Source organism: Prorops nasuta, unplaced genomic scaffold, assembly GCF_024137725.1.
Source record: "Prorops nasuta isolate Cenicafe-Biocafe unplaced genomic scaffold, Cenicafe_Pnas_1.2 PNAS00008, whole genome shotgun sequence".
Lineage (NCBI taxonomy): Eukaryota > Metazoa > Arthropoda > Insecta > Hymenoptera > Bethylidae > Prorops > Prorops nasuta.
This window is the reverse complement of record NW_027116805.1, coordinates 4,171,386-4,197,081: the sequence shown is the minus strand read 5'-3', so window position 1 is coordinate 4,197,081 and position 25,696 is coordinate 4,171,386. Positions and strand designations below refer to the sequence as shown.

Here is a 25,696-nt window from a genome sequence, read left to right as displayed (position 1 = left end):
GGGATTATATACGTTTATATGCGGAGAGTTGGTTCGTTGTGTGTAGGAGAAAGAGAGTAAGTAGAGTAAGAGAGGAAAAGGAGTATAGGGGCCGGTAGAGTAGAGGGAGTGAGGAACCAGAGACGGGCGACGGGTATCGAGTACGACGACGACGGCGTTTGCAAGGGAGAGAGAGAGCGAGTAAGTGAGAGGGAGTGGGGGGGGGGGGGGGGGGGGGCTCGCGCGAACCGGCAAGCAAATCGTATGTCAGACTCGTGGCAGAGGGGTCAGCGCGAAGGAAAGAACGACACGAACCGAACGTTTTCTGGACTTAGCGGGTACGTTCCACGTTTTAAAACGGATCGTCTATAACCCTTTTAATCTCTCATCTATTTTTTTTCTTCTTCTACTTGTTCAGTTTTCTTTGAAATATCCTTACTTACTCCACTTCCTCTCTTTGCTTCTCTCCCACTTTCTCTCTCACGCACATTCTCTCTTCTCTCTTTCTCTCTGTTTATTCCTTTCTCTCTTAATCCTTTACGGGGTATACCGCTCTGTTTGCGTTTCTCTTGTGAAATGAATCGGGCAACTCGCACGTAAAGTACGTAGATTTTTATCAGACGGTTGACTGCGTCCAATTGGAGTGGCTCTGCTAGGCTAACTTTTTGCACTGGCAAATATCGAATAACGAGTGACACTGAAAGGTTTACGTTTAAAGGAACGTGAGATAAACGCGGAAAGATGAACGACATGGAGGCCTACGGTGACGGATACATGGAACCAGAGGAGGAGTGGGAGAGGGAGGGTCTCTTAGACCCGGCCTGGGAAAAACAGCAGAAAAAGGTGAGTGATCCCTTTAATTAGATTCGATTGCCAATAAAATTTTAACGGCTTCGAATCCAAGTATCTCAACAACTTTTAACAATCTTTCCTATTACCTACGACTCGTTGAATCATCAATTTTCACTCATCTTAACACCTTTTTTTTTTACTTTTCATTACCAGTGCTGTTAAATATACATACACACCTACGCTTGTGCATACGTGTCTAATAATTGAAGCATATCGAATATCAGTCGCCATGACGAATACCTGCGAGTTTTAATAACTACAGTATTACGGATAGAAAGTCTCCTCTGTTGTCAAAACGACTGCATTAATTCTACCGATAAGAGTTTATCGTCGTTCAAGGAGCCCTTGTAAGAAAAAACAGCTGATCGTATGATATTTAATTATATCTGATATATATTCGATTTCAAAATACGTTAGTCCAGGACTTGCTTATCCAACGATGCTTCCGTACGATATATTATTCAAGTGATTGTTCCTCGCGTTAAGCAAACAATCGTTATACGCGAATAACAACTTTGATTATAATTACTGATAAAATGGAGCAACTTCAAGAACGCGGTGGCGACTGATTTTCTTAATTTCTGGCAGAAGCTCAAGGCTTCGCAGCTTGGTATGCACGTACCAGCAACAGCCCTTCAGATTGTATTTTCAGACTTTATGACGAAAGTAATTGAGTGATGAGTCACGAGGAAATAACGTTTTTCTCACCCATTACGTGGTTGGAGGGTACACCACTGCTTGAGCGAGTTTGCGATATTGTCACCGATTCTTCACTTTCACCTGCAATATAACTGATAAATTTAATAAACTCGCACGTTTCCAAAAATAACTTCTTATCGATGCTAATTGATCGGTCTAAAGAGTCACTTGGTTTCGTGATTTTTGCACGTAAAGTAAAAACCGTTCACACTCGTGCCATAAACAATATTTTTGCAACATTTCATATTACATCACACGTAACAATCCTGATATTTTCAGAGTAAACATGAGTAACCGGTTATCTAATCTTTTTTGGCAATCTTCTAATGTTTGCAGTGATGTATGTGTATACATGTCTGGACTTGTATCTCAACGGCTGTTCACGAGTTCTTTTCCTTTCAGATTAATCGTTAAAAAGAAAAAGAATATAAATCTTGGGTCCTTACTAAATTATATTAATTAATAATAATTAATGCGCAGGTAATTTTTTGGGAAATAATTTCAAGCTTTTCCAGAGTCCCATACGTCGTTACTACGTAATTTTAGTCCATGTCCACGTGTTCACCATTTTTCGAGGGTTTCTAATCTTAGATGGCCAGCTATCCTCGTCCACGAGCGATGGCAAAATATACACACCGAAAAGCCTGGTCGAAGAATATCAATAAGAAAAAATACCAGAAAATCGGCTGACTCAGTATTGTTTTTCCCAAGAAGAAACGTTTGGAATTTTACTGACCATACAAACGTGCTTTTTCATTTTACAGCACGAGTTTCTGGGTTACTATGTTCAATCGAGGTGTACAATTAATTAAGGGAACAGCGGGAGTCATTAACGCAGATTTCGATAATGCGATAGGAATCAACGGTTCACTAGGCGGTCAAGTGAATGTGTGTATATGTGTATGAGAGAGAGGGAGAGACTACTGCTAACTGTACAAGGAAAGGAGATTTCTCATAAAACCTCATCATCGACTTTCAAGTTACTACTGCTTCCTGAAGCATTCCAAGCCCCACTCCAAAACAAAAACGATAGAGATTTTTCTTCATCGGTAAATGGGTCATGTCTTTCGATACTTCGCGGAAAGATGTGTGAATGAGTCTACCGTCATCCTGTCTCATTGCCTTCCTGTGTACACTTTCCATCACGTATGTGTGACTAACGGATGAAATTTATTCATGTGAATCAGTGGGAGAAACACATCAAGGAGGAAAACACATTACTCAAAGCAAAGCAGTATCTTTAGTACTCGTTAAGTACCTGACCTTTTAAACACCGCTCGCTTTCTTTTACCATATAAATCTCAATCGTGAGAAATTCTCATCTTGATATCGATACATTTTCCTAAATTATTCTTCTGATCAACTTTGGTCAAGTACTACTTTTCATTAACTCGAATCATATTACATTAAAATGTTCTTTTTTATAAGAATTCAAAATAGATGTAAAATTGAGCACTGAGACACTAATATCAAAAAATACCTTGAAATTTTGTGTGATAATTCTACTTTTATATATTATTGAATCAAAAATATATGAAAAGTAGAAATAGAAATCACGCTGATCTAGTCGTTTGTCTTTTAATGCTCTTGTAACGTGATATTCATAAATTTAGAAAACTTTGATTCAGAGTGTTAAAACGCCTGTGCTTGAGCAATGGTAAACATTGCTTAAAATATTCCACTGTTGTGTCAATGTAATTCTCAAGTAGAGAGAGAGAGAGAGTGTGTTTTTTTTTGTAAAAACAATAACTTGCTTTTTCTGGTAGTGTGCCAAAAAGAAATGGTCGAAAATCTCTTCTTTTTCCAGTAGGAGCGTTGTGCCGGAGGAGGTCATTGTATTTGGTCCCGTGTCATTTGCTGGGAAACAATAAAGTGAAAGCATTAACGTAGCTTCATGCATCCGTGAACGAGATCACGACTCTCGAGTTTATTGGTCGGCTATTATCGAGAATATCGTGATACATATGAGGCACAATGTACGCGATTGTACACTCGATCCGTCAGAGTGGTCACCGACACAGGGATATGTTCGTTGTCTGCGTGACGTCTGACGCTACTATATTTATAGATGTTATAAATAGATAAAACACGCGGTCGTAAGACACGTCGATTATAAAGAGTCAGGGCCCATATCCTTCGATTAACTAGCTTAACGCCGGCGCTTAACATCTTTCACGTTATATGCTTTAATACTTTAAGGATTGCCTACGATTTATCCCAATATAAATATTTCATTTATTATTTTCTTCCCTTTAACGCGCGTGTAGCAAACATTCGCAATTCTTTAAAGATACAACGACACGTTACTTTCCTTGCAGTGGATCCATCATCGAACTTATAACTCATAAATGAAGCTTTTAAATATCTCAAAAGAAGCAAAGCTACACATTTCATTCACATGGACACTTAAAAATAGTATTTCAGGTGAAATTAGCAGCGACACGGTAAAGTGTTGTCACCATTAATCAGGCGTGTAATACATAGCGTAGAAGCCAAGTTCGTGGATCATTTAAGGCACCTAAAATGAAATGTGTTAAATTATTAAAAATATATTACCAATGTAGCAAGTTTCAAATCTTTAATCTAAATGTGGAACTCACATAACTGTTGTACTGTTTTTATAGAATGTGAATGTGTTTATCTTCTATAGTCAATACTGCTATATTTTATGCCAGTGTGTTATACATATGGTGCATTGTCACTTTAAATTGAACTTAAATTAAACTAGTCTGTTAATCTAGAGTCTAGTCAGAGTCCGGTAAACTTGGCGCCACTACTCACAACAAGAATAATGAACCTTGTTATTAATCATAATGAGACTTCTAAGTGTTTAATATAGTTTTTACCTTTATTTATGTGTCTGTGATAGCTGCTGTTTACTGAGTTTTTCGAAACAAATCTTTTCCAAATCAACAGCAATAATCTAAAAGAATGTACGATCTATGTGTATTGAAACGACTAGTGCTAGGCTTTATTTACCTTTCATACTTGGAAGTACAGTTTGAGGAATTGTTTGGATTTTATAATAGGCACTGAAAAACTCCGAAACTTCAAATGTTTCCGTAGAATTCTCCATCGTCTTTTTCTTCATATGTATATTAAGTCTTTGCTTTCTATTCAGATTTTCAAATAGTTGAAAATCAAATTGTACCTGCTTTCTTACACAATGGATCAAGCAACAAAGCTGAAAGTAGTTATGTTCGATACATCTTTCAATCCATATTTTCAACTGATGAAATGGTGCTTTAGGTTAGACACAACTGCTGGAAGTGGAAAAAGATGCTTCTGGTTTTTGTCTGTTCTTGCGACAGCTTATGCCTTATAGATGCTTGGGTTGTCAGCGACCCAGGTGGGTAAGCGACCGCTTTATTGCTGTGTTCGATTGATTTCTTCTTGATATAAGAATCAGATCGTTAACCTTTGAGAATCTTAGGCTCAAAGCCAAATCTTACAACAGATTCGGGTGACCCAATCATGTTATACTTTGAGTAATACGATTGTTAGACGGCGATAACTACTTTGGTACATCTATTTATCCGCGAGGGGGTGCTGGTGTCGAACATTTTCCCGCGCTTCCTGCACCCACGTTCAGCTATTCCATTTAGACCTTGATGGTATCTACATTTTCAGAATAGTATAATTAAAATGAGCAAAGGCCAATAGGACGCGATATTTTTGTCACCTGCGTAGCGACTGATATTTAAAAATATCTCACACCATTTTCAAAATTTACCATAGAAATATTTTTAACCTCTTAACGCTATAGTCAAATAATTCATAAATCACCACTCTAGTTCTTTAAAGCACGTAGTATTTATAAAACATTCTCAATTAGTTAGATTGATTATAATGAAGCGTAAACGTTTAAAATAAATATTTGAAATGTTAATTCTAAGCAGTAGAAACTTTAGTCTTTATTGTTTAAAGTTTGCAATTCTTCACTACTAGAGTCATGATGATCGCGTGGTCTTTAATCATGAATTATATAAAAATACACTAGAGTAGTCATGGAATTATAAAAATACTGTTTACTAAATTTAAAAAAAAATCTTTTTTAAATTCCACTTAACGCAAATAATTAAAGAGAAAGATGTGTTTAAAATAGAAAACCTTTAAAGCTTATAACATATTCAAAGTATGATAATTAAAATCAGTTAGGAGGATGTATTTGTTATCTCTACAAGCAATAAATTTCGATAGATGACTCACGATTGAATCAAGAATTCAATAGGAATGTTTTTAGCTTTGCCATTGAGACATCGGCTAGTTAAAAATCATTAAATGCAATGATCCGTTATCTAGTTTCCTTTGGTCGAAAGTGAAACTTCTCGTAAAGTATTCTGTATATTGTAAACAATAAAACTAAAATTTCTCTCATTTGGTCTCGTTTACAAGCAAGCTGACGCTTTAACACCTGCGCCCAAAGCCTAGCACCTGCTGTTCCATAAAAGGAAGTATGTATTGTGAACTTGAAATAATCTAACGAAATCATTTCAAATCTCAAATGATTAATATTACAAACGAAACAATCACAATTATTAAAGAGCGAATAACTTTTTCTTATTAAACGATGTTTATGTTTTTGCTCTCTTAACTTAAAACTATGATAATATTAGAATATCTCTCTAAATTTGCGATTGAATTCAGAGAAAAGGTATGCAATTTTGAGAAAACCGAATTCCCATCTGTCAATATTATCTTTCATGAATCATAGAGTTACGCGGTAATTCTTCCGGCTTTTCGGGATACTGTGGCTGAAAAAAGAAAATATTAGGCATCTAAAAAAGGCTATCAACGTAACTTCTTTGTTTTCTTAAATTTTAAAGTATTATCCGCTTAATAAAAATGTATAATTATAAACATAAAGAAACCATCCGTACATTCATTATTGATATGCACTGTCAAAACTGTGTCAATCATTGTTACTAGTTTTTTATTCAACAGATTCGACATCCACACACTTGTGCAAAAATAAGTATACATTTTTTACACAATTCTCTGAATAATATTATGAATCAACTGAAATGTGTGGAAGTTTGGCACAGAAATAGTGAGAATATTGTGGAATGCAGTTACTATAATGTCGATACAGGAAGCAGTGTAGAACGGTCGTATTACACAGTAAACCAACTCAGTCTTATCAGCGAAATAAATCTTGATATTTTATAGGCTCATTTTATAATTCACATTCATATTTGGAGATCAGAGACTTTCCATAAAATGGCGTACGTTTAATCGGAGGCCACAGATTATAGCTCGGAAGTACAAAAATGATTGATTAAAGAGGTTAGAAACGATTGTAAAGTGAGCGGGAATCAGAATGACTTTTCCAATCTGTTTGAATGGAGGCAATAATGTTTTCGCGATGTGCTTACAAGCCGGCGCGGGAGGAACCGATGTTTTACAAATAGATCTTAGGGTGCGAGTAGAGGTTAGGGTGGCTCATGTCCAATTTTGGCCCGTCGTCGGCTTCACGCTACTCGTATTAAGTTTCACGCAATATTTTTCTCGTTCGAAAATCCCATTTTTTGCACTCTTATTGCTTTTCACCGTTCTTATTTATGTGCTAATAATCCCAACTCGATTGTGTAACGTATTAATCATTTTTATTTTTGCGACAGAACCGAATAAAAGTCGTAAAACTTCTTTGTACTTTTTACTTCCGCCCTCTATCGCTTTCTCGATTAACTACAAGCCTTCAATTTTCAACGTAGAGAGCTCTGACATTAAAATTACAGTGTTTATTGGTTGCGATAATCATGATATTTATCAATACCGATTTCCCCGGGCCTAACATCTTTGAATTATCTTTGCATCGCGTCAAAATACGAAATGTAATGTTGCTATCAACTGGTCGAAATATTCTTTTAATCTTGGATTACTGTTTTCTTCCACTTAGAATATGCTTAGAAAGAAAAGCTAATTATACAATTATTTAATGATTTTTATTTTATTAAAAAACAAAAATTATGGACCGAGATAAGCGAGAATTCTTATAAATTATATAAAGTTAATATCAATGTTATTTTTTTAGTTTATTCAGCATCTTATGTCAGAGTAATAGGAAGAAAGTTGGAATTATTGTTATAATTACTTTGCTAGACAATAATATTCGCAGCGTTGATTGGAATCGAAAAAACATTTGATTGATCACTGATGATATCGAAAGTTTCAAAAATCATTGCGGAAAGCAATAGGAAGCATGATTTAAGAACCAGGACAGAAGATATATATAACTGGAGGGATCGGGGTCGTTACTAAAATACACCGAGTAGCGTAGCAGTCAAACTTGATTCCTCATTTTAAATGCTCATTGGAATCAATACATATATGAAGTTGTAGATTTTAAAGAAGTAGAGATGGAGATAAAAAATGAGAAAAGTTTGACCTAACAGAGACTTGCCACGGTTCTCTGGTCGATAGCTCAATGGGAAATTGATGATAAAGCTATCAAAGGCCAGATTGTTAAAAGTTGTTTTATTTGGGAGAAGCAGATAAGTTAAGCATGTTTAAACGAGGCAATGAAGATTAAAATTGTTAATGTTTGTTACAGACATTTACAGCCTGGTGCAACTCACACCTTCGGAAAGCAGGCACTGCCATTGAATCGATCGAGGACGACTTCAGGAATGGGTTGAAACTGATGCTGTTACTTGAGGTAATCTCAGGTGAAACTCTGCCAAAACCAGATCGAGGAAAAATGCGATTTCATAAGATCGCAAACGTCAATAAGGCGCTTGATTATATTGCCAGCAAAGGCGTCAAGCTTGTTTCCATTGGAGCAGAAGGTCAGATTTGTTGAATAAAGTTCTACCTACACATATACACCGAATGAAAAAGCCTTGTTTGCTAAAATTCATAATTTATAGAGTTGACAAAAGTTTCTCTGCAATTTGAATATTAATAAAAATGCAAGATTCGTAGTTTTAAAAGTCTCAGTTTATATTGATAACATTTTGTTAGAATACATCTTCTAATAGTATTTTATTGTTGATTTTTTAATAGAGATCGTTGATGGCAATTTGAAAATGACGCTGGGTATGATCTGGACGATTATTCTTCGATTCGCCATCCAGGACATCTCCGTGGAAGAAATGACAGCTAAGGAAGGATTGCTGCTCTGGTGTCAACGTAAAACAGCGCCATACAAGAATGTCAATGTACAAAACTTCCATTTGTCATTCAAAGATGGTCTGGCCTTCTGCGCTCTCATTCATCGTCATCGACCAGACTTGATCGACTACAACAAGCTGAGCAAGGATAATCCTTTGGAAAATCTCAACACTGCGTTTGACGTCGCCGAGAAATACCTTGATATCCCTAGAATGTTAGATCCCGATGGTATGTGGATCACGATCATCTAAATAATTATTCGACTAAAGATTGCTCTAGTCAGAATTTTTTTACTTTTTTTTTTGTTTGGTTATCTTAATTCCATACTTGGAATATAAAGAACAGGATATAGCTATAACAGAAAGAGAGTGTTTTCGAAGCTACAATCTGAATGTAAATTCTAAGTATTTCACCCCCTTGATATCGCGTAGATTTGATCAACACACCCAAGCCGGATGAGAGAGCAATCATGACGTACGTGTCCTGCTACTATCATGCTTTCCAAGGTGCTCAGCAGGTCAGAACAATGAAACGCGTGTTGTTCTTTGTCCCACCTTTTAATCTAATTTCTACTAATCACACGAACTTGTGTTTCTTTTTAACCTTTGTTCAAATGAGCAGCCCCTTTTTTCTGCTTGTATTTTATTCAACGCAATTTTTCTCAACACGACATATAGTTTCAGCGAATTTTTTTTCTTCTTTTGAAATGACGGTTACTGATTTTTTCTTGTTGTGTTTTTATATAATTGAAAGTTAATTAATTGGAAATACTATGAAATTATTTATCTTTTAATCTTTAATGACATCTATACTTCTGCTAAGAATTAAATCTAACACTGCATGGTTTGAGCTGTTCTAACTGTGTTTTTTAGATATGCGAAATACGCCAAAGCCTGATGAAAGAGCCGTGATGACCTACGTTTCCTCATATTATCACTGTTTTAGTGGCGCGCAAAAGGTGTGTTTGTTTTTAACATTTAATCGAGTCAGTGGTAATTACTTAAGACAATTATATCGAATCGATCCTTGAGATATGAACTTGTTAATTACTTTTTCTTTCAAAATGTTTAACAAGTTCATTTTTTGTAAAAAGTTATGAAAAGATACTTTTTTTATGGCAATATAAACAAAGCTTTTGGTATTGTATATATATAATCTTTGTACAGATTATTATTATTAATTTACACTGATTATTAACTTATAGTTATAAAAGAAGGCGTTATTAACATTTAAAACTATATTATATCGAGAAATAAATATCTTTCACAGGCTGAGACAGCAGCAAATAGAATTTGCAAGGTGTTGAAAGTAAACCAAGAAAATGAAAGGTTAATGGAAGAATACGAACGATTAGCCTCAGACTTGCTTGAGTGGATTCGAAGAACAATGCCATGGCTCGCCAGTCGACAGACCGACAACTCCTTAGCTGGTTGTCAAAAAAAATTAGAAGAATACAGGACGTACCGTCGTAAACACAAACCACCACGCGTTGAGCAAAAAGCGAAGCTTGAAACTAACTTCAACACTTTGCAAACTAAGCTAAGGTTGAGCAACCGTCCAGCATACATGCCTACGGAAGGAAAATTGGTATCAGATATCAATAAAGCATGGAAAGGTATTATTATTACTTGCAAATTAAACAGTTTATCAATGAAATGTTTTGTTTATCGATTATTAAAATAACTATGTATTATTGTAGGATTGGAGCTAGCCGAAAAGTCCTTCGAAGAATGGCTGCTCTCCGAGATGATGCGTCTTGAAAGACTGGAGCATTTGGCCCAGAAATTTAAGCATAAGGCCGATGCCCACGAAGACTGGACCGCTGGAAAGGAGGAGATGTTAACTTCTCAACACTTCCGACAGTGTAAACTCAATGAACTTAAAGCCCTGAAGAAGAAGCACGAGGCTTTCGAGTCCGATCTTGCGGCTCACCAAGATCGCGTTGAGCAAATTGCAGCCATAGCGCAAGAATTGAAGTAATTATTCCAATACGCGACATAATTCAGCTTGAATTGTATTCGAGAGAAAAGATGTAATTGTATAATCTGTTTTTTGTAGTACACTCGAGTATCACGACAGTGCATCGGTGAATGCTAGATGCCAACGTATCTGCGATCAGTGGGATCGTCTAGGAACACTTACTCAACGAAGACGTCAAGCTCTCGATGAAGCAGAGCGTATTCTTGAAAAGATTGACGTCCTTCATCTGGAATTCGCTAAGCGTGCTGCTGTGAGTTTCGTTTTTCCCACATTTCCTTTTTCTTGAATGTCTGAAGTTTCTTATAATAAGTATAATTTATGTTTATTAGCCGTTTAACAATTGGTTGGATGGAACCCGTGAGGATCTTGTAGATATGTTCATTGTGCATACAATGGAGGAGATTCAAGGTCTAATGGACGCTCATGCTGCGTTTAAAGCAACTCTTGGTGAAGCTGATAAGGAATACAATTCTATCGTTGGTCTAGTCCGTGAAGTTGAATCGATTGTAAAACAATTCCAGATTCCTGGTGGCCTTGAAAATCCGTACACCACTCTTACTGCTTTGGTAAGAAATTTCATTAGTCTTTACATATTCATTTGAATTCTGTGATATACAGCTGCTTTAATTAACATTGTTATTGCAGGATCTAACAAAGAAATGGAGCGATGTAAGACAGCTTATACCTCAACGCGATGGTACACTGGCAGCTGAACTTCGTAAACAGCAGAGTATCCTTTTGAAATTATCGATTCTTATTAATATTTTGATAAGAAATTTTCTATTGATGTTAAATGTTTAATAACCATGAGAACTATAGTTGCTTAATAAGTTAAATAGATAATGAGCTGCTTCGAAGACAATTCGCTGAAAAAGCAAATGCAGTGGGACCATGGATCGAGCGCCAATTGGATGCTGTTACCGCAATTGGGCTTGGACTTCAAGTAATTTTTATAAATTGAATATTTTCCATTAATCAAAAGGTGTAAACGATTAGAATATGTACATATAATTTACAATAACTTTAGGGAACACTCGAAGACCAGCTTCACCGTTTGAAAGAGTACGAACAAGCCGTCTACCAATACAAGGCTCATCTCGAAGAATTAGAAAAGATTCATCAAGCTGTCCAAGAAGGAATGATATTCGAAAACCGGTACACGCAATATACAATGGAGACATTGCGCGTCGGCTGGGAACAGCTTTTGACATCAATCAATCGCAATATTAACGAAGTAGAGAACCAGATACTTACTAGGGATTCCAAGGTATCGAATTAGTTATTTTAATTATTATTTTAGCAGTAATAATAATCATTCCACTTTGCATGACATATTAAATCTATATTCTTTTACAGGGTATTACGCAAGAACAATTGAACGAGTTCCGTAGTAGCTTCAATCACTTTGACAAGAATAGGACAGGCAGATTGGCTCCTGATGAATTCAAGTCTTGCCTTGTTTCATTAGGATACTCCATTGGCAAGGATAGACAGGGTGATATTGACTTCCAACGTATATTAGCTATTGTCGATCCTAACAACTCTGGATACGTTCAGTTTGATGCTTTCTTGGACTTTATGACTCGAGAATCAACAGACACAGATACGGCTGAACAAGTTATTGACAGTTTCCGTATTCTGGCTGGTGATAAGGTAAACATTTATTTCTTTGTTCAACGTCACTAATATCTCTTTCTTTATTTACTTTTTTCACCAATGTGTCAAGAATCTTCCATTCGTAGTATAGTTATATTGAAACAAGTTTTGAAGTTAAAATTTTTCCATCTTTATTTGCAGCCATATATATTACCTGACGAGCTCAGAAGAGAATTACCACCAGATCAAGCAGAATATTGTATTCAACGTATGCCACCATACAAAGGACCAAATGGTATCCCTGGAGCTTTGGATTACCGCTCCTTCTCCACTGCCTTGTACGGAGAATCAGATCTTTAAGCTGCGATCCTAATTGGTTTAGAGCAATGTCGTATCGTTCCCATATTGAACGACATTTTGAATAATGCGTCAAACAACATGCTCTTTTTGATACTGAGTTATGTCTCGATTATTTTTACATTGAAAAATGTAAATTTTACGTACCATTCAATATTCAAAAAAATTAATATATACGTATAATATTATTATGGGAACTCTGCTAACTAGATATACGTCATATATTATTCCTAAGGTTTTGCATGATCTATTTTGGTATATCGAAAAAAGATACAAAACAAGTAAATATCCTTGGATACGGTGTACTGGTACAATTCTAATGTAGTCACCTTGAAGGATCTTTTGAATGATCAAAAACGTGAAACATAAATTTATATCATTGAATCGGTGAAACAGATCACTGAAAAAATTTTTATTCTGTTCTGATATTTAGTAAAGCTGACAATAACGAATATCTTAATAGATACTTTGTATTGGAAAGGTACAGCTTTCCAAGGAAACCTTTTGCTTTTTTTGTTCATCAAAACATTTGAGAACACCTGCTCTGGTAAATTACTTGAAATATTCTACAGATCATTGATTATATTATTGCAAACTTTAAAATTGTACATAAAAACTTTTTACAAACGTTTCTAGAAAACGAATTCGTACTTAAAGCCAACTTTTTGCCAAAAAGGGGAAAACGCCAATACAATCGATCGAAATATTTCATAAATCAAACTAACGGGAGCATTGATATGCTACTACTAATATCATACCCGTAAATCTCAGGGCTGTAGACGCACATGAACTATTTAATTAATTAACGTCTCTTCGAGTTTGATAAAATATTAATCTATGCTATACCAAACCTTATATCCATGGATAAATCAAAGCAAAAAAGAAATCTTAAAATTGTATAATATCTATCATTATATTACCATATACTATATATCAATTTGATACAAGCAACGAATCAATGCTCTCGAGCAATGTATAAAAGTTGAGCTAGCGAACTTAACGAATCGACAAAACTAATTGATCGACTTTTTCGCTAAGGATCCAGAAAACCTTTTGCTCGAAATCGAATATCATTCATATCTTTTTTATTGAAGCGGTACAACGAATTTTAAATGAAACGGAACCGCTTTACTTGTAAATCTTATATTAAAGATGCGCGAAACGATGCTAAACAAAAGAAATTATTTATTTATTTGATCTAATCATTATTTATTATCGTTCCGATATTAATTACGATAGTAAACGAAACACTACTTTTTGAAAGTATTTATTTTTATAAATATCTGTGAGGTAATGAGGCCACTGTAATATAAGGTCTTTGTATAAATCTCCAAACAGCAGCTACCATTTTATTTGTGTCATTTCTTAGGTCGCAATTTATTCATGCAACCAACAAGTCCATTTAGTCAAATCTCATTATATCAGATCATTGAAAGATCATAAAGATGCTTGTGTGTGGTATGCGATTACATATGAAAAAAAGAAAAAACATGTATACTGTGTAAGTTTTCTTTTGCTTTTTTCAGACTTAATGCTTTTCCGTATCTGTTTTAATGCCTTTTGAATATCTTATTGTATACGATCAGCCATTCCTCTGGGGTTTCAAATTAATTTAACATAGATAGAGGGAAAAAATAATTGCAAGAAAAGGATAAAACAAGAAAGCAAAGGATTGTGGCCAAAAACAGTATACACAAGAGACACACACGCACTTTCACGTACACGTACACACACACACACACACACACAACATACACGTACGTAAAATCTATGTATGTACTCCAAAGCGTATACGTGTATATGTGTTACGATAACTGCATATTATAATAGCCAGTAAATTATGAAAGATTATTAACTTTTTATGTTATTTTATGCTGAACATACTTTACACACTGTGTCATAATAAACGCGTACACATTCTCATTTATAAGGCATATACGCATAACTGTATTTCTTATTATTTCACTGTAATTAAAGTAACTTATAGTTTTATTTAAATGTCCATACAGCTGTCGTCTCGCATTGCATTACATTTATCAATTATTGTATTTGTTTTGCCTATTTCATTTTACCTGATCTAGCTTAACAATAATTAATACTGTAAAACAAATACATCGTGAAAAATAAAAATATTTAAAAAAATAGAATCCTGCTCATATGGTTTTCTTTCCTGAAAATTTGAGAATTATAAATTCTACTCTTTATATGCAGACACTGGAATTTTGTGCAGATTGTATTCTTGGCTCATGCCCATTTGCAATTCTAAGTTTGGTAAATAAAAAATGTATAACCCGTTCATGGAATCTCGCAGGATCAGTTTTAGAAGAGTTTAAAAGCTGACAGAGTCTGCTGAAACCTGAAATGCTCTATCTTATTGTGGTCCTGTTTCGTCGACAAGTTTCACATACAGAAATGTAGCTTGACACAAAATCTGAAGAATAACTAAAGGAGTATTATGATTAATTAAGGGATATAGAAAGAGTTATCTGTGCGGTACTTCCATAGACAGTCTGTCTCTTTATTGGGAAGAGAATGTAAAGTTGCTGATATTCCTTTGAATCATTATTCGTGCTCCAGATAGCATATTTTATTGCAATATCGATTAGTTAACGTTAAGAAAGAGTATGATGTAAAGGGGGTGAAGACTAGGTCCATATCGAATAGATTTAGAATCACCTAATTACACATTCGTAAAAAATGTAAAACTATAACTCAGAAGACATTACGATTTTTTAGAAAGAGATGTTATTACATTTGGATGTAGTTAAAAAATAGATGTTTTATTCCATGAACATAGCAAAGAGGATACATTTATCATTGGAACCAGTAATGTGGCTAGTGATGTCAAAAAAGGTTTTGCCTAAGGCTCATGTGTTCTGGTTTATCATATTAAAGCCTCAATATTGAGTTTATCATGCGATGTTTTCCAAAATATTTCACAAATGCAACATTGCTATTTCCCAAATGCATATGTACGAATAAACTACGAGCTACATTGAAATCGAGATTGCAGACGTTTCTATATTTCCTATTACTTTTATTTCGGTTATAGTCATTAACATATTCTTTGAACAAAATTACTTACTACGTAAAAAACTATGAATTTAATTTTTTTTAAGAAATTTATTATTTATGTAGCTGTAAAAAGCAATTGAATATTTACAAACACAAAATCCCCTATAATAGTTACAATGCGAAAGAAGTAGATTTTATAATACTTTTTTTCTTAAATCAAATGGTTAACCTATATTGTTCTCGACGGTAATAAGAAGTTAGGTGTGTTTAAACCACAATTTGGTATAATTTAACCCATATTTATAATATTCTAAAAATTGCTGAAGTCACCTAAAAAATATTAAAATGTAAAGTAAGCTTTGTTGAGTTCACACAAGAAGGGATGAAAATTTTATTTTGTACGGACCACCGAAGTGCTTCATCATTTATAAGTATATCCAAATAATGTAAACGTAATAAATCTTGCGGTGATTTCTTGGCAGACAAGGAATGTTCGAGAAATTACATAAGCACGTGAGATTTTCTTAAAGGCTACCTTGTGGAAACCGGGTTAGCGTATACATAGCTCAAGTGTGTAGGTAGGGTAAATCGCAAAGTTTAATATGCAGCGGAAAGAACAGGTGAAGGTAGGGCTCTAAAGGAAGGCAAAAGGGAAGAAACGCAGTCTTCCTTTCACTCGCAGTCTTAGAGTTACAGCGATGGCATCAAGGAGGAATGAGCTCGTTCCGGTCGAAAGAGTATGTGCCTGTTATGGTGGGGCCATGGGTTCCTTAGTTCGTTCTGAGATCCTCGGCTCCTCGAGGCCGAGGCACCGATCTTTGCCATATCAAACGCTGACACCACCTCTTACCTTCTTCGTCATTCATGCATTGGCTATAAACTTTTAGTTCCTACAATTTTATTACAATTGATTTAACTTGTACAATATAAAAACGATTCCCAGCATAAAATTCTAATATCTGGAAATAAAGGATTACAGTCGAACGAAATAAGAAATTTTTTCAAAGAAATATATATAATTTTAAAGACATAGGTGTACATAAGAAAATATTCATCCGCATGAAAGATGATACATGTTGCAACGTGATGGAATTTCCAAAGAAAGAAAAATTAGGGTAAGAAGGTCGAAGGAAGATTTAAATAATTTGGTGATAAATAAGGGATGGTGAAAATGAATGATAAGAATGAGCGTAGAGTTGGTGGGGAGTGATACGTGGGGGTCTATGGGGCCGCATAAACAACTCGTTGGGGCCGCTGGAGGTGGAGACGACCTATGAAAGTAACAGTGCCTTCCCGTACGTCCAACTTTTAGCTTCGCCAGTCTTAAGCTTCGCGTCTTACTGGACGGTACCTCGCATTTCGCGCCAGTTTTCCTTAACCCACTCCAAACTTCGTGTTTCAACCTCACCGTCCTTCTCTCGAGTCTTGTGACACAATCTCACACATACACACATGTGCGCTAGTTGCATCAAATTCGCACACTGAGATGTGCTTGCTGTTAAGTTTCTTACGCCAATAGAAGATTCAAGGAAAAAACGATAATCGTTGAATATGGGCTGGGTGAGTGTTTCTTTCTAATGTTTCTCATATTAATTCTATGTGATATGATTTTTCTACTGATTATATTATTAAATTACTCCTTATCTTGTAATAATGTAACTAATCGCTGAATCGCGATAAATTAATCATTTGATTTTTTAATTATTGTTTTCTAGTCGGTTTTATAGATGTGATGAACTATAAATCAATATTGGTCAATACTGATGTAACGGAAAGCTTATGCGTGGGCTAATGAATGAATGAAAAAAGAATACGCTGGACACTTAAGATTAATCTGTAATAACTACATAGGTACACTAATTAAGGTCTGAGATAGCTGTAAAGCACATTCTCCCACATAACTCATTTTGTCTGAATTCTATAAAAACTAGTATATTGATTTTTTGTTACCCTAACTGTAATGTTTGTTAAAATCAATTGTATCAGTGTCGTGTAAACTTGAAAATATACGATTAAGTTTTAAAAACTGAGACAAAATTTTGTTACGTTATAAGTGTGGATATATTCTGGAGGAAGAAGTTTAATATTTATCTACGATCAGATGAGTCTAACATTCGAGCAATCCGAGTTGAATATTAACGCATAATTTACGCCCGACATCGAGAAAGCGCTGTAAACTATCGTGATGAAATTTCACAGTGATGCTCAGAGCTAATTTTACTCTTTTCTTTCGCAGGTTTAAATTCTCTGCTGCTATTCCTAATTATCGCTTGTAATAAATAGAATTTTAGAAGAAACTGACGTTAATTTATCGATATAATCTTGATCATCAATTTCCTGAAAATTTGTATAAAATTTTATTACCAAAAACTTGTTTTTTCGAGACTAACGTTTAATTTTAAGGAGGATGGGAAAGAATGAAAGAGAAAGAGGGAAAGAGGAAGAGAGACGAATAAAAGTTGTTAGATTGCCAATAATATAGGTATCAAGATTTACTTTAATGATATGCTGTACCTATAGTTGCGATGGAATAGTTAATGACTCGGTGCATTAGCGAATAGATCATTCGCGTTGCAATGACCCATGGAATGTTAAAAGCAGCAGAGAGGGACAGAGATGTGAGATAGATAAAAAGAGAGGAGAGAGATTCCATAAACGCCATAAAGCATGGCAAAACTATAGCCATGCCCGATCTTTCGAGCAACAGCTCTAATTCGTGCTTATATACTTCCTTTCCACCGTGAGACAGCTGTTGTAACAGCACTGAGAAGAATATAAATAGGGGCCTCAACTATATGCTATAATTCTAACACTATAAAAAATACTGTATTTCGAATAATAAGGAAAATTTCTTGTTACTGTAGATCACAATGTTAATTACTAAATAATAAACAAGATTTGTCTATATCAGCACTTATCTTATGCATAAATGAGTAGTCCGTGAATTAACTGGAACATCTTAATGTGTATAACTGGTAGCATTTAATACACTATGAGAAATTGATACATCGGCCTTTCAGCTAACTTTAATCCATACTTTCTCTGTTCAATTTCTATGTTGTAGTATAACACGAAGAAAATGGTTTAATTTGTTTACAGTATACTTGCTACAGTAAAATTATTATTTCCATTAATTATTATAAAATACTATTTAATTATATAGTACCTTCAACTTATTTTACACCTCATTAAACGAATTGTTTTTTCAAGTTTAATTATCCTTTTGTTAATTGTCAATACTTTTTACTACGTTTGTATAAACGTAGTAACTATACTTAATATTATATAGTATATGAGTTAAAACATTAATAAGAAAATAGTTAAGGATGATATATTCAAATTTGTTTATTCGAGGAGCATATTTTTTCTCTAAGCGTGTTGGAAAATATTGAGATAAAGGGAAGTACGTAATTATCTGTAGTGCTCGTACAAGGAATCACCTTATAAACATCAATGTTTTAAAATAAACTATATAACCAATGGATATCTAGTATCTACTAGCTAAAATATCCAGAGCAATGGGCGTACACCAATCTAAATAGGACAATTAAAATTGCTAGAAATTAAGATTGCACGACAGCAACTCTTTCCTCTTAGCGTTTGGAAATGAGCAAGGGGCAAACGAGAATCGTGCAACAGATAAATATACAGCGGTTCTTCCGGAAATTGGCCGAGCCTAAGAGAAGAGTTTGAAAGCTTCGTGTATCCACGTCTGGAATACACATTATAAAAAACTGAAAATACAGTACACCACATCAATATAAAAGAAAAAAATCCCTGACGATATATCGCATAAGCCATAATACGTACACATTATAATAAAAATTGCACAAAAGAAAGGAAAAATTAGAGCCTGTGGTTGGTTTCTCACGTTTTTCTAAATTTTCTTTACGCATCGGTGGTTAGGAGGAAAAACAGGGGTTTCCAGTGTCATTATCGATAATTCGAGTGTATTCGGAATAAAATATATATATATATATAGTCCAGGTCATTGACCTTTGCAACGGGTACTGCAGGATAAAACGTATATGCAGCGGTGGGTGGACTTGAACGCGCGAGGGTACATTGCGAGAGAAATGAAACGGTGGATAGTTTGTAATGCGCGGCACGGTTCTCGTTGGTTATGCTACTTATGCGCGCGCGCCTGATACGTTTTCAAGCTGGCGCGTCAAACTGCACAATCCAGCGAAGTAAGGAGCGAGAGCGAGTGAATGAAAGAACGAAAGAATTAACTGAACGAACCGAACGAGCGAGCGTGCAGCAATTCGCTTTTGCAATCGAATTGCGAGGCCGCAACAATCCTCTCGTCCGCTTCCCTTCCAGATTGCCCCAACCCAGACACGCCGCCCGCTACGCCCCTTCCTCTCCACATCTTCTCTCTCTCTCTCTCTCTTTTCTCCTTTTTCTCCCTCAATTTTCTTCCTTTCTCACCGTTTCCGATCACTCGCCCAATAATCTCATTAAATTATCTTTTCTACCAGTCACGAAACTCTCCCACTCCAACGCACGATTCATCTAAATTCAATCAATCCTGCTCTCCCATTTTTCCCACAAAAATCCAATCGTCTCGAATCCTCATTTATCGCGCATTTAGCCATGCAAATTATCGAGGTTTTCTAGAGCTTCGCGGTCCTCGTTCGGGATTATCCGTCACTTTCGTTGTGGCTTCGATTTTAAACGGTAAAGTGTATATAGGTCTGTGAAGTGAAAGGACACTTTTCAGGTGACATTTAACTAATTAGGAGAGGGATTAAATTCGTTAATTGAATTATCAGTCATTTTTGTTATAGTGGAAAAATAAACTAAGGTTCTATATATAGAAATTAATTTATAAATTTGTAATAATACTTGAAGAGAGTCGTTTTATTTTCTTGATATTTTCAACATTTTTTGGAGAGTTACGAGGAGTTTTCTTTGCTGAGACTGCAAAAAGTGATGATTAATCTTGTAAATGGCAAATTCTTTGGGCTTGTGAAAGAATGGGGAGATTGGCAATTAATCGATACTGCTGATTTTCCTCACATTTTTAATGACAGCTGAGAGGAGTCTCTGGTGCAATTTGCTTTTTTTATGACGCGGTCCAAGGATCGCAGCGATGAGGGCAAGTTTTCCATGTTGCAGGAAATAAGAGAGAGAGAAAAAAAAAATAACGGATTCGACCTTCGCAGTTATTCGCGATGACAATTCGACCTTCGTAGGACTTGCGACGATCGGAAGGAATGTGTGAAAGGAAAAAGGAACCTCGAGGAGGCTTCGCGAGGTCCAACAAACGAAAGTTGGTAACCGGCTTTTACGATAGAGAGGAGAGGAGCGGAGTGCGAGAAAGATGTAGAGTCGGAGAGGGGGGAGAAAACGAGAGTAGGATGGAGCAGAGGAAAGAGGAAAAAAATATAAGGATGAAACGTTCGACCGTCAACGATTGACCTTTTCGCGTATAGATCTGCCTCCGGGATCGGCATTTCTTTTCAGTTTTGCTCATTTTCTCTCCCTGTCAACCTTCCACCCATCTCCACTTTTTCTCCTCGAACTATTCTCGCCGACTTCCCTTCCTTTTTTATCCTTGTCTCTCTTTGGTCATACCGAAAGCCACACGTGGAATTTCTGAATAAAACCGATTAGCTTTTTCTCCTTCGCCGTCAATTCGCTAATTTATTTTATTAGATATCAAGGATTCCGAATATATAAAACATTCTTTTTTTAAACCAGGGTGCATTAATGTCCCGACATTCCGACGAGTTTTTTTTTAATTTCGTTTTTTAGAGGAAAAGATCACGCGAAGCATCGATATTATTCGTTTGGAGAGTGTAATTAGGTTGATTATTGCAAGAAGTACGCAGGGTATACACATTTCGCAGGAGAGATTTTGAAGGTATGCCGAACGGAAGTAGCTTATTTTCTTATTCATCGATTCGTCGTCAAAGCAAACATTAAAATATTTATTGCTGCTCGTTCAACTTGAAAATCTTAAAGTGCCAAACTGGTCAGGCCTGGGAACTTTATATTGGGCGAAATTATTAATTTACGTAAGAGCTTCCTACTCGGGTAATTTCATGCAAAGACTCGTGTTTACGACATATGCTTATAGGAAATCATAGTAAGATTGTGAAAGTGATCGACGCTTAAAATCTGAATGACACATTATTAATTCGCGTGATAAAAACTCTTTTCGCACGTTGCCTTGTAACAACAATATTTGCAAGTACAGATGCCACGACGCTGTGCTCTCGATTGCCAACTGCGCAAAATCTTCATCCAATATTGCAGATGTTGCCGGAGAATTATATTCCTAATTGGCAAATTGATTTAAGCGTTAATCAGTGCTTAATTACATCTCGTACCGATATTGGTCGATTCAATTAAGGCTCGAGCCATGAATGACAAGAGTTATAAAAGTTTTTCGTTCATCGATTTATACTTAACGTGTAAAAACTTTTATTGCTGCTTTAAAACCAACAGCAATGCAACGTCGAGAGAAAAGGATGGCAGAGGGGGGGGGGGGGGAGTTAAAAGAAGATTTAATTAGCAGAATTAACGATGTTACGAGTTTCCTAGTAAAGAGAGTGAGAGTTCCAAGTCCCGATAGTGGATTCCACGGAAAGTAAAAGTGAATGAGACACGGTAGGCATACCTCCCGGCGACAGATCGAATCGATTTTGCGAAGTCGTTGAGAGACTGGGCCAACATGCTAGGAATAAAAAAAGAACTCGGATCTAGAATGCCATTACAGCTACGGAGAGAGACTGTTGTAATATAACATTGTAGACAAAGTAGAATAATTATCCATCGGTTTGTGTACTGTTGAAATACTATATATATACAGATACTATTACACACAAACATATATATATATATATATACTATACTATGTAACAAGATCCACGTGTGGCGATATGGCACACGCTGCTCGCCAATTGCAGCCTCATATTTGACTCGTTGGTCCGTGAAATTCCAATGTCCCTCGAAAGTTAGCTCTACCGATGTGTTAATTGAAATTATAATGTTGTCGTTTAGAGTTTTTGCAAGTGGTAAAAGTTTACGGTTGATTATTGATGAGTTATCGAAATAGGAAAACTTGTAGAAAAACAATAGGAAATCGAGTGGACTGAAGCGTGTAAACTCTTTTTAAGGGATAAAAAGAAGACCGAACGCAGTCTGGTCGTCGACTGCGGTGAGGACAGAAGGTCGCAACGTGAAATTCCCAAGGAGTTCTCACCGCGTCTCAACCGCAAGGAGCAAAACGTGCTTCTTTTTTTTAGTCTTGTTATGCATTTGACCTTCAGCTCCCGAATTCTTCTCTTTGCTATCACGCGCAGACCAGTTGCAAGCTAAGAATAACTCGATCGAATGGTATATTTTTTCAGGCATACTGTCGTCAGCTTTAAATTGATAATCCTTGAAACGTTTGTTGCGTTGTATCAATGACGATTGATATATTTAGTGGCGAGACTTTTATTCATTGGATTTTCGACAATATCTCGTTTATCGACTTGTAAACACTGCTTGGTGCTATTAAATGTTGTGAAAGAAAGTGGCTACTGATTTCTAATGAGATTTTGTGGCTGGCCAGATGTGTGTGGTAACGGTATATACTGAATTGAATTGCAGGGTCGTCTTTATTGACATGTATATATTCAATAGATTATAATATTAAAACACTGTTAAGTGTTCTAGAAATTTTACTTCAACATTTCTACGTAGTTTTGTTATCATTCGTAACTAATTTTTAATATTTGATACGAATCTTGAACTTCTCTCGTTGATATTGAGTTGAAAGCTGAGCTGTATATGGCATAACCTGTGTAAGTTACATGTAACCTCTTTTAAAGAGTAGCCAGTTGCCTTTGGAGAATCGATTTCGTCAAATTTCTCGTAATATCCGTTAGAAATCGTTTGGAGTACAGTGCTTCCGGTTACAAAACACTAATATCAATTAGTATCGCACAGACATATGTTATTAGGAGCACACATGTGATACAAAAAAAAGTTCATTAGTTTCAAAGGGATAACTGGAGAAAAATTGATTCTTTGGGCTTTGGCAAGGAATGATTTGCGAAATGAATTCTAGGAAAGGTGTCTGTCAATTAGCTATTAAGAAATAAGTGTTAATTCACGTGTTTCTTGTCACTTTTGAATCGAGAGACACTTAGTTACATAGGAACATGCTGATACATCTCGATGAAAAATTTTACTTAAAACTTTTATTATGGTTTTTCATTGGGAGCTTCTAATTAGGATCAAGACCTCTCGCTCAATCGGTTCGTAGAGAAATTTCGTGTTGACGCTCGCTCTCGAAGATGTATTTTCCAATACTGTAATGTAACGAAATACGATGACTAGTTTTAACTTGAAAATATTCACATCGCTTTCCAAGGATCTCCACTTGATAGAAAGTTCTTTGACATTTAGAATAATCCCGTATTTTTTCACTCATCCGTCGTACAGTACCTATACACTACACGTAGTATACAAGTTATTCTCGTACATAAAAGTAAGTTCTCTGTAATACCTGACTAGAAAACAAATTAATCAAGGCACAGAAATTTCGCCGAATTTGATTTATTAAAACCTCGTTATTTCTAATGATTAATTCTCAGAAAGCTGTTTCTCAAAAGAGGAGAAAAAAAGAAAATCCTAATTAATATTCATAAAACAGACTATACATATAGCGAAGCAAGGGAATAATTTCCTACAGAATTATTAACTTTTTTAATTGACAAGTTGAACGACCACAGAATCGATGGTAGAATCGGTGCAACTGTATCTTGAAAAAAAAATTGTAAGACTCGTTTTATCAGTGTACAAAATAATGAAATTCAGTGACTTGTAGCGGGGAAAGAAAGATTCGCTAATTACTATGATTCAGTGATTTCAATGGCGTTCCGCGTTCTACTTCTCTAATAAATATTACGCAGTAAAAGTGGCATTGAAAAAAATCTGCGCGAGGAAACGGCGTTTATTTTTAAATCAGAACAGTATAAAATCGATTATATTAGAACGGATGAAGAAAAAAATGATAACCATTAAAAGTTGTGTTACTTGCGAATCGATTACTTTCTCCTCGGAAAGAACTGGCTCCTAATATCACCGAACGAAACTTTGAGAAAAGATTGATCAGTGTATAGTATTATATATAGTGTATTACCGAGACTTAGCGATTCTCGATCGATAAAGAACGATTTTCATCAATGTCATGCTGAGCCACGACGAGAAAAAGTTAACGCGATAAAAACTGAGTTTTGTCGCAAGATCTGTCTTGCTTAATGGATTAAAACAAAATGAAAAAGTTAATGAAAAACTATCAATCGAATAAAATGCTGGATAGAGACGATTTCCCATTGGCTCCCTCTAAGAACTGATAATCTTCAGTCACAGTGTGACATTAAAAAAAAGTAACGGTAAGAATTGAAAGGTTAGGGAACACCGAGTATATACTATATACATATAGTATATATATATATATATATATATATATAGATATGCATAAATGTGTAAATGGAAAGTGAAGATAATTAAAGTTCATAGTAGGCTGTGGAGTTAATGGCAACAGTCTAATAGTTAGCGGGGGTGTGAAATAGTTGTTGGTGGCGATGATGATGATGGTGGTGCAGGTGGCTCATTAAGCAGCTGGAGGAGCTAATTGTTATCGCGATAAGTGGCGTTAGGAGTTAACGTAATGTTAACGTAACGCGTGCGTGGCCGAAACGCACGAGAAAGTCGCCTCGTCGGGAACAGCGTTCTTTCTTTCTTCTTGCTTTCTCTTTATATACACAAGTTGCATAACGAGGAGTGGCTCTCTTTCTCTGTTTGTCTGTCTGCTTCTCTCTCTTTCTATCTCTCTCTTTTTCTCTGCCATGACCCCACTCTTAAAACGTTTTTCTCCTGAAAGTCTATCATACTCTGCTAGGAAGATTACGATTCCACCATTATATTCTGATTGCTCGCTGAAAATCAATCGTAGCTTCTAACGTTTAAGTGTCTACCACATGGTTGAATATCCTTCTTCGACAGACTCAATCTTCAAATTACTGTATAGCTATATAGAATTTTACCTGCCATATTATTCCACTCGTAAATTACACGATTACGATTGTAACAACGATCAAAC

The 25,696-nt window shown here is 35.6% G+C and overlaps 2 protein-coding genes and 1 long non-coding RNA gene across 4 annotated transcripts in view; 2 read left to right on the top strand and 1 right to left on the bottom strand.

Annotated features, from left to right (window-relative positions):
• The first annotated feature begins 244 nt into the window (after positions 1-244).
• Positions 245-14,723, top strand: Actn (alpha actinin). 2 transcript variants are annotated; one of them, XM_066730376.1, is made up of 13 exons: positions 245-822; positions 8,084-8,318; positions 8,536-8,871; positions 9,516-9,601; positions 9,913-10,258; positions 10,343-10,619; positions 10,702-10,873; positions 10,953-11,189; positions 11,269-11,353; positions 11,463-11,566; positions 11,651-11,890; positions 11,980-12,276; positions 12,421-14,723. In XM_066730376.1, the coding sequence occupies exons 1-13, from the start codon at positions 721-723 to the stop codon at positions 12,577-12,579; spliced, it is 2,676 nt and encodes an 891-aa protein (XP_066586473.1). In that variant the 5' UTR covers positions 245-720; the 3' UTR covers positions 12,580-14,723. The 2 variants fall into 2 exon arrangements, with proteins under 2 accessions (XP_066586473.1, XP_066586472.1); XM_066730375.1 differs by lacking the exon at positions 9,516-9,601 and adding an exon at positions 9,075-9,160 and having other exon boundaries at positions 246-822.
• Positions 3,470-7,046, bottom strand: LOC136775663 (uncharacterized). The gene is made up of 5 exons (XR_010822974.1): positions 6,906-7,046; positions 4,510-5,148; positions 4,377-4,453; positions 4,131-4,303; positions 3,470-4,048 (listed from the first exon to the last, which is right to left on the bottom strand). It is a non-coding gene; the product is annotated as an uncharacterized lncRNA (long non-coding RNA).
• Positions 14,724-16,937: 2,214 nt separating the features above from the next.
• The window catches only part of LOC136775779 (uncharacterized), a 30,371-nt gene continuing 21,612 nt past the window's right edge, over positions 16,938-25,696 (top strand). The window contains exon 1 of the mRNA XM_066730853.1: positions 16,938-17,151. Within this exon, the coding sequence (XP_066586950.1) occupies positions 17,143-17,151 (9 nt within the window). The 5' untranslated portion in view covers positions 16,938-17,142. The remainder of the gene's footprint in view (positions 17,152-25,696) is intronic.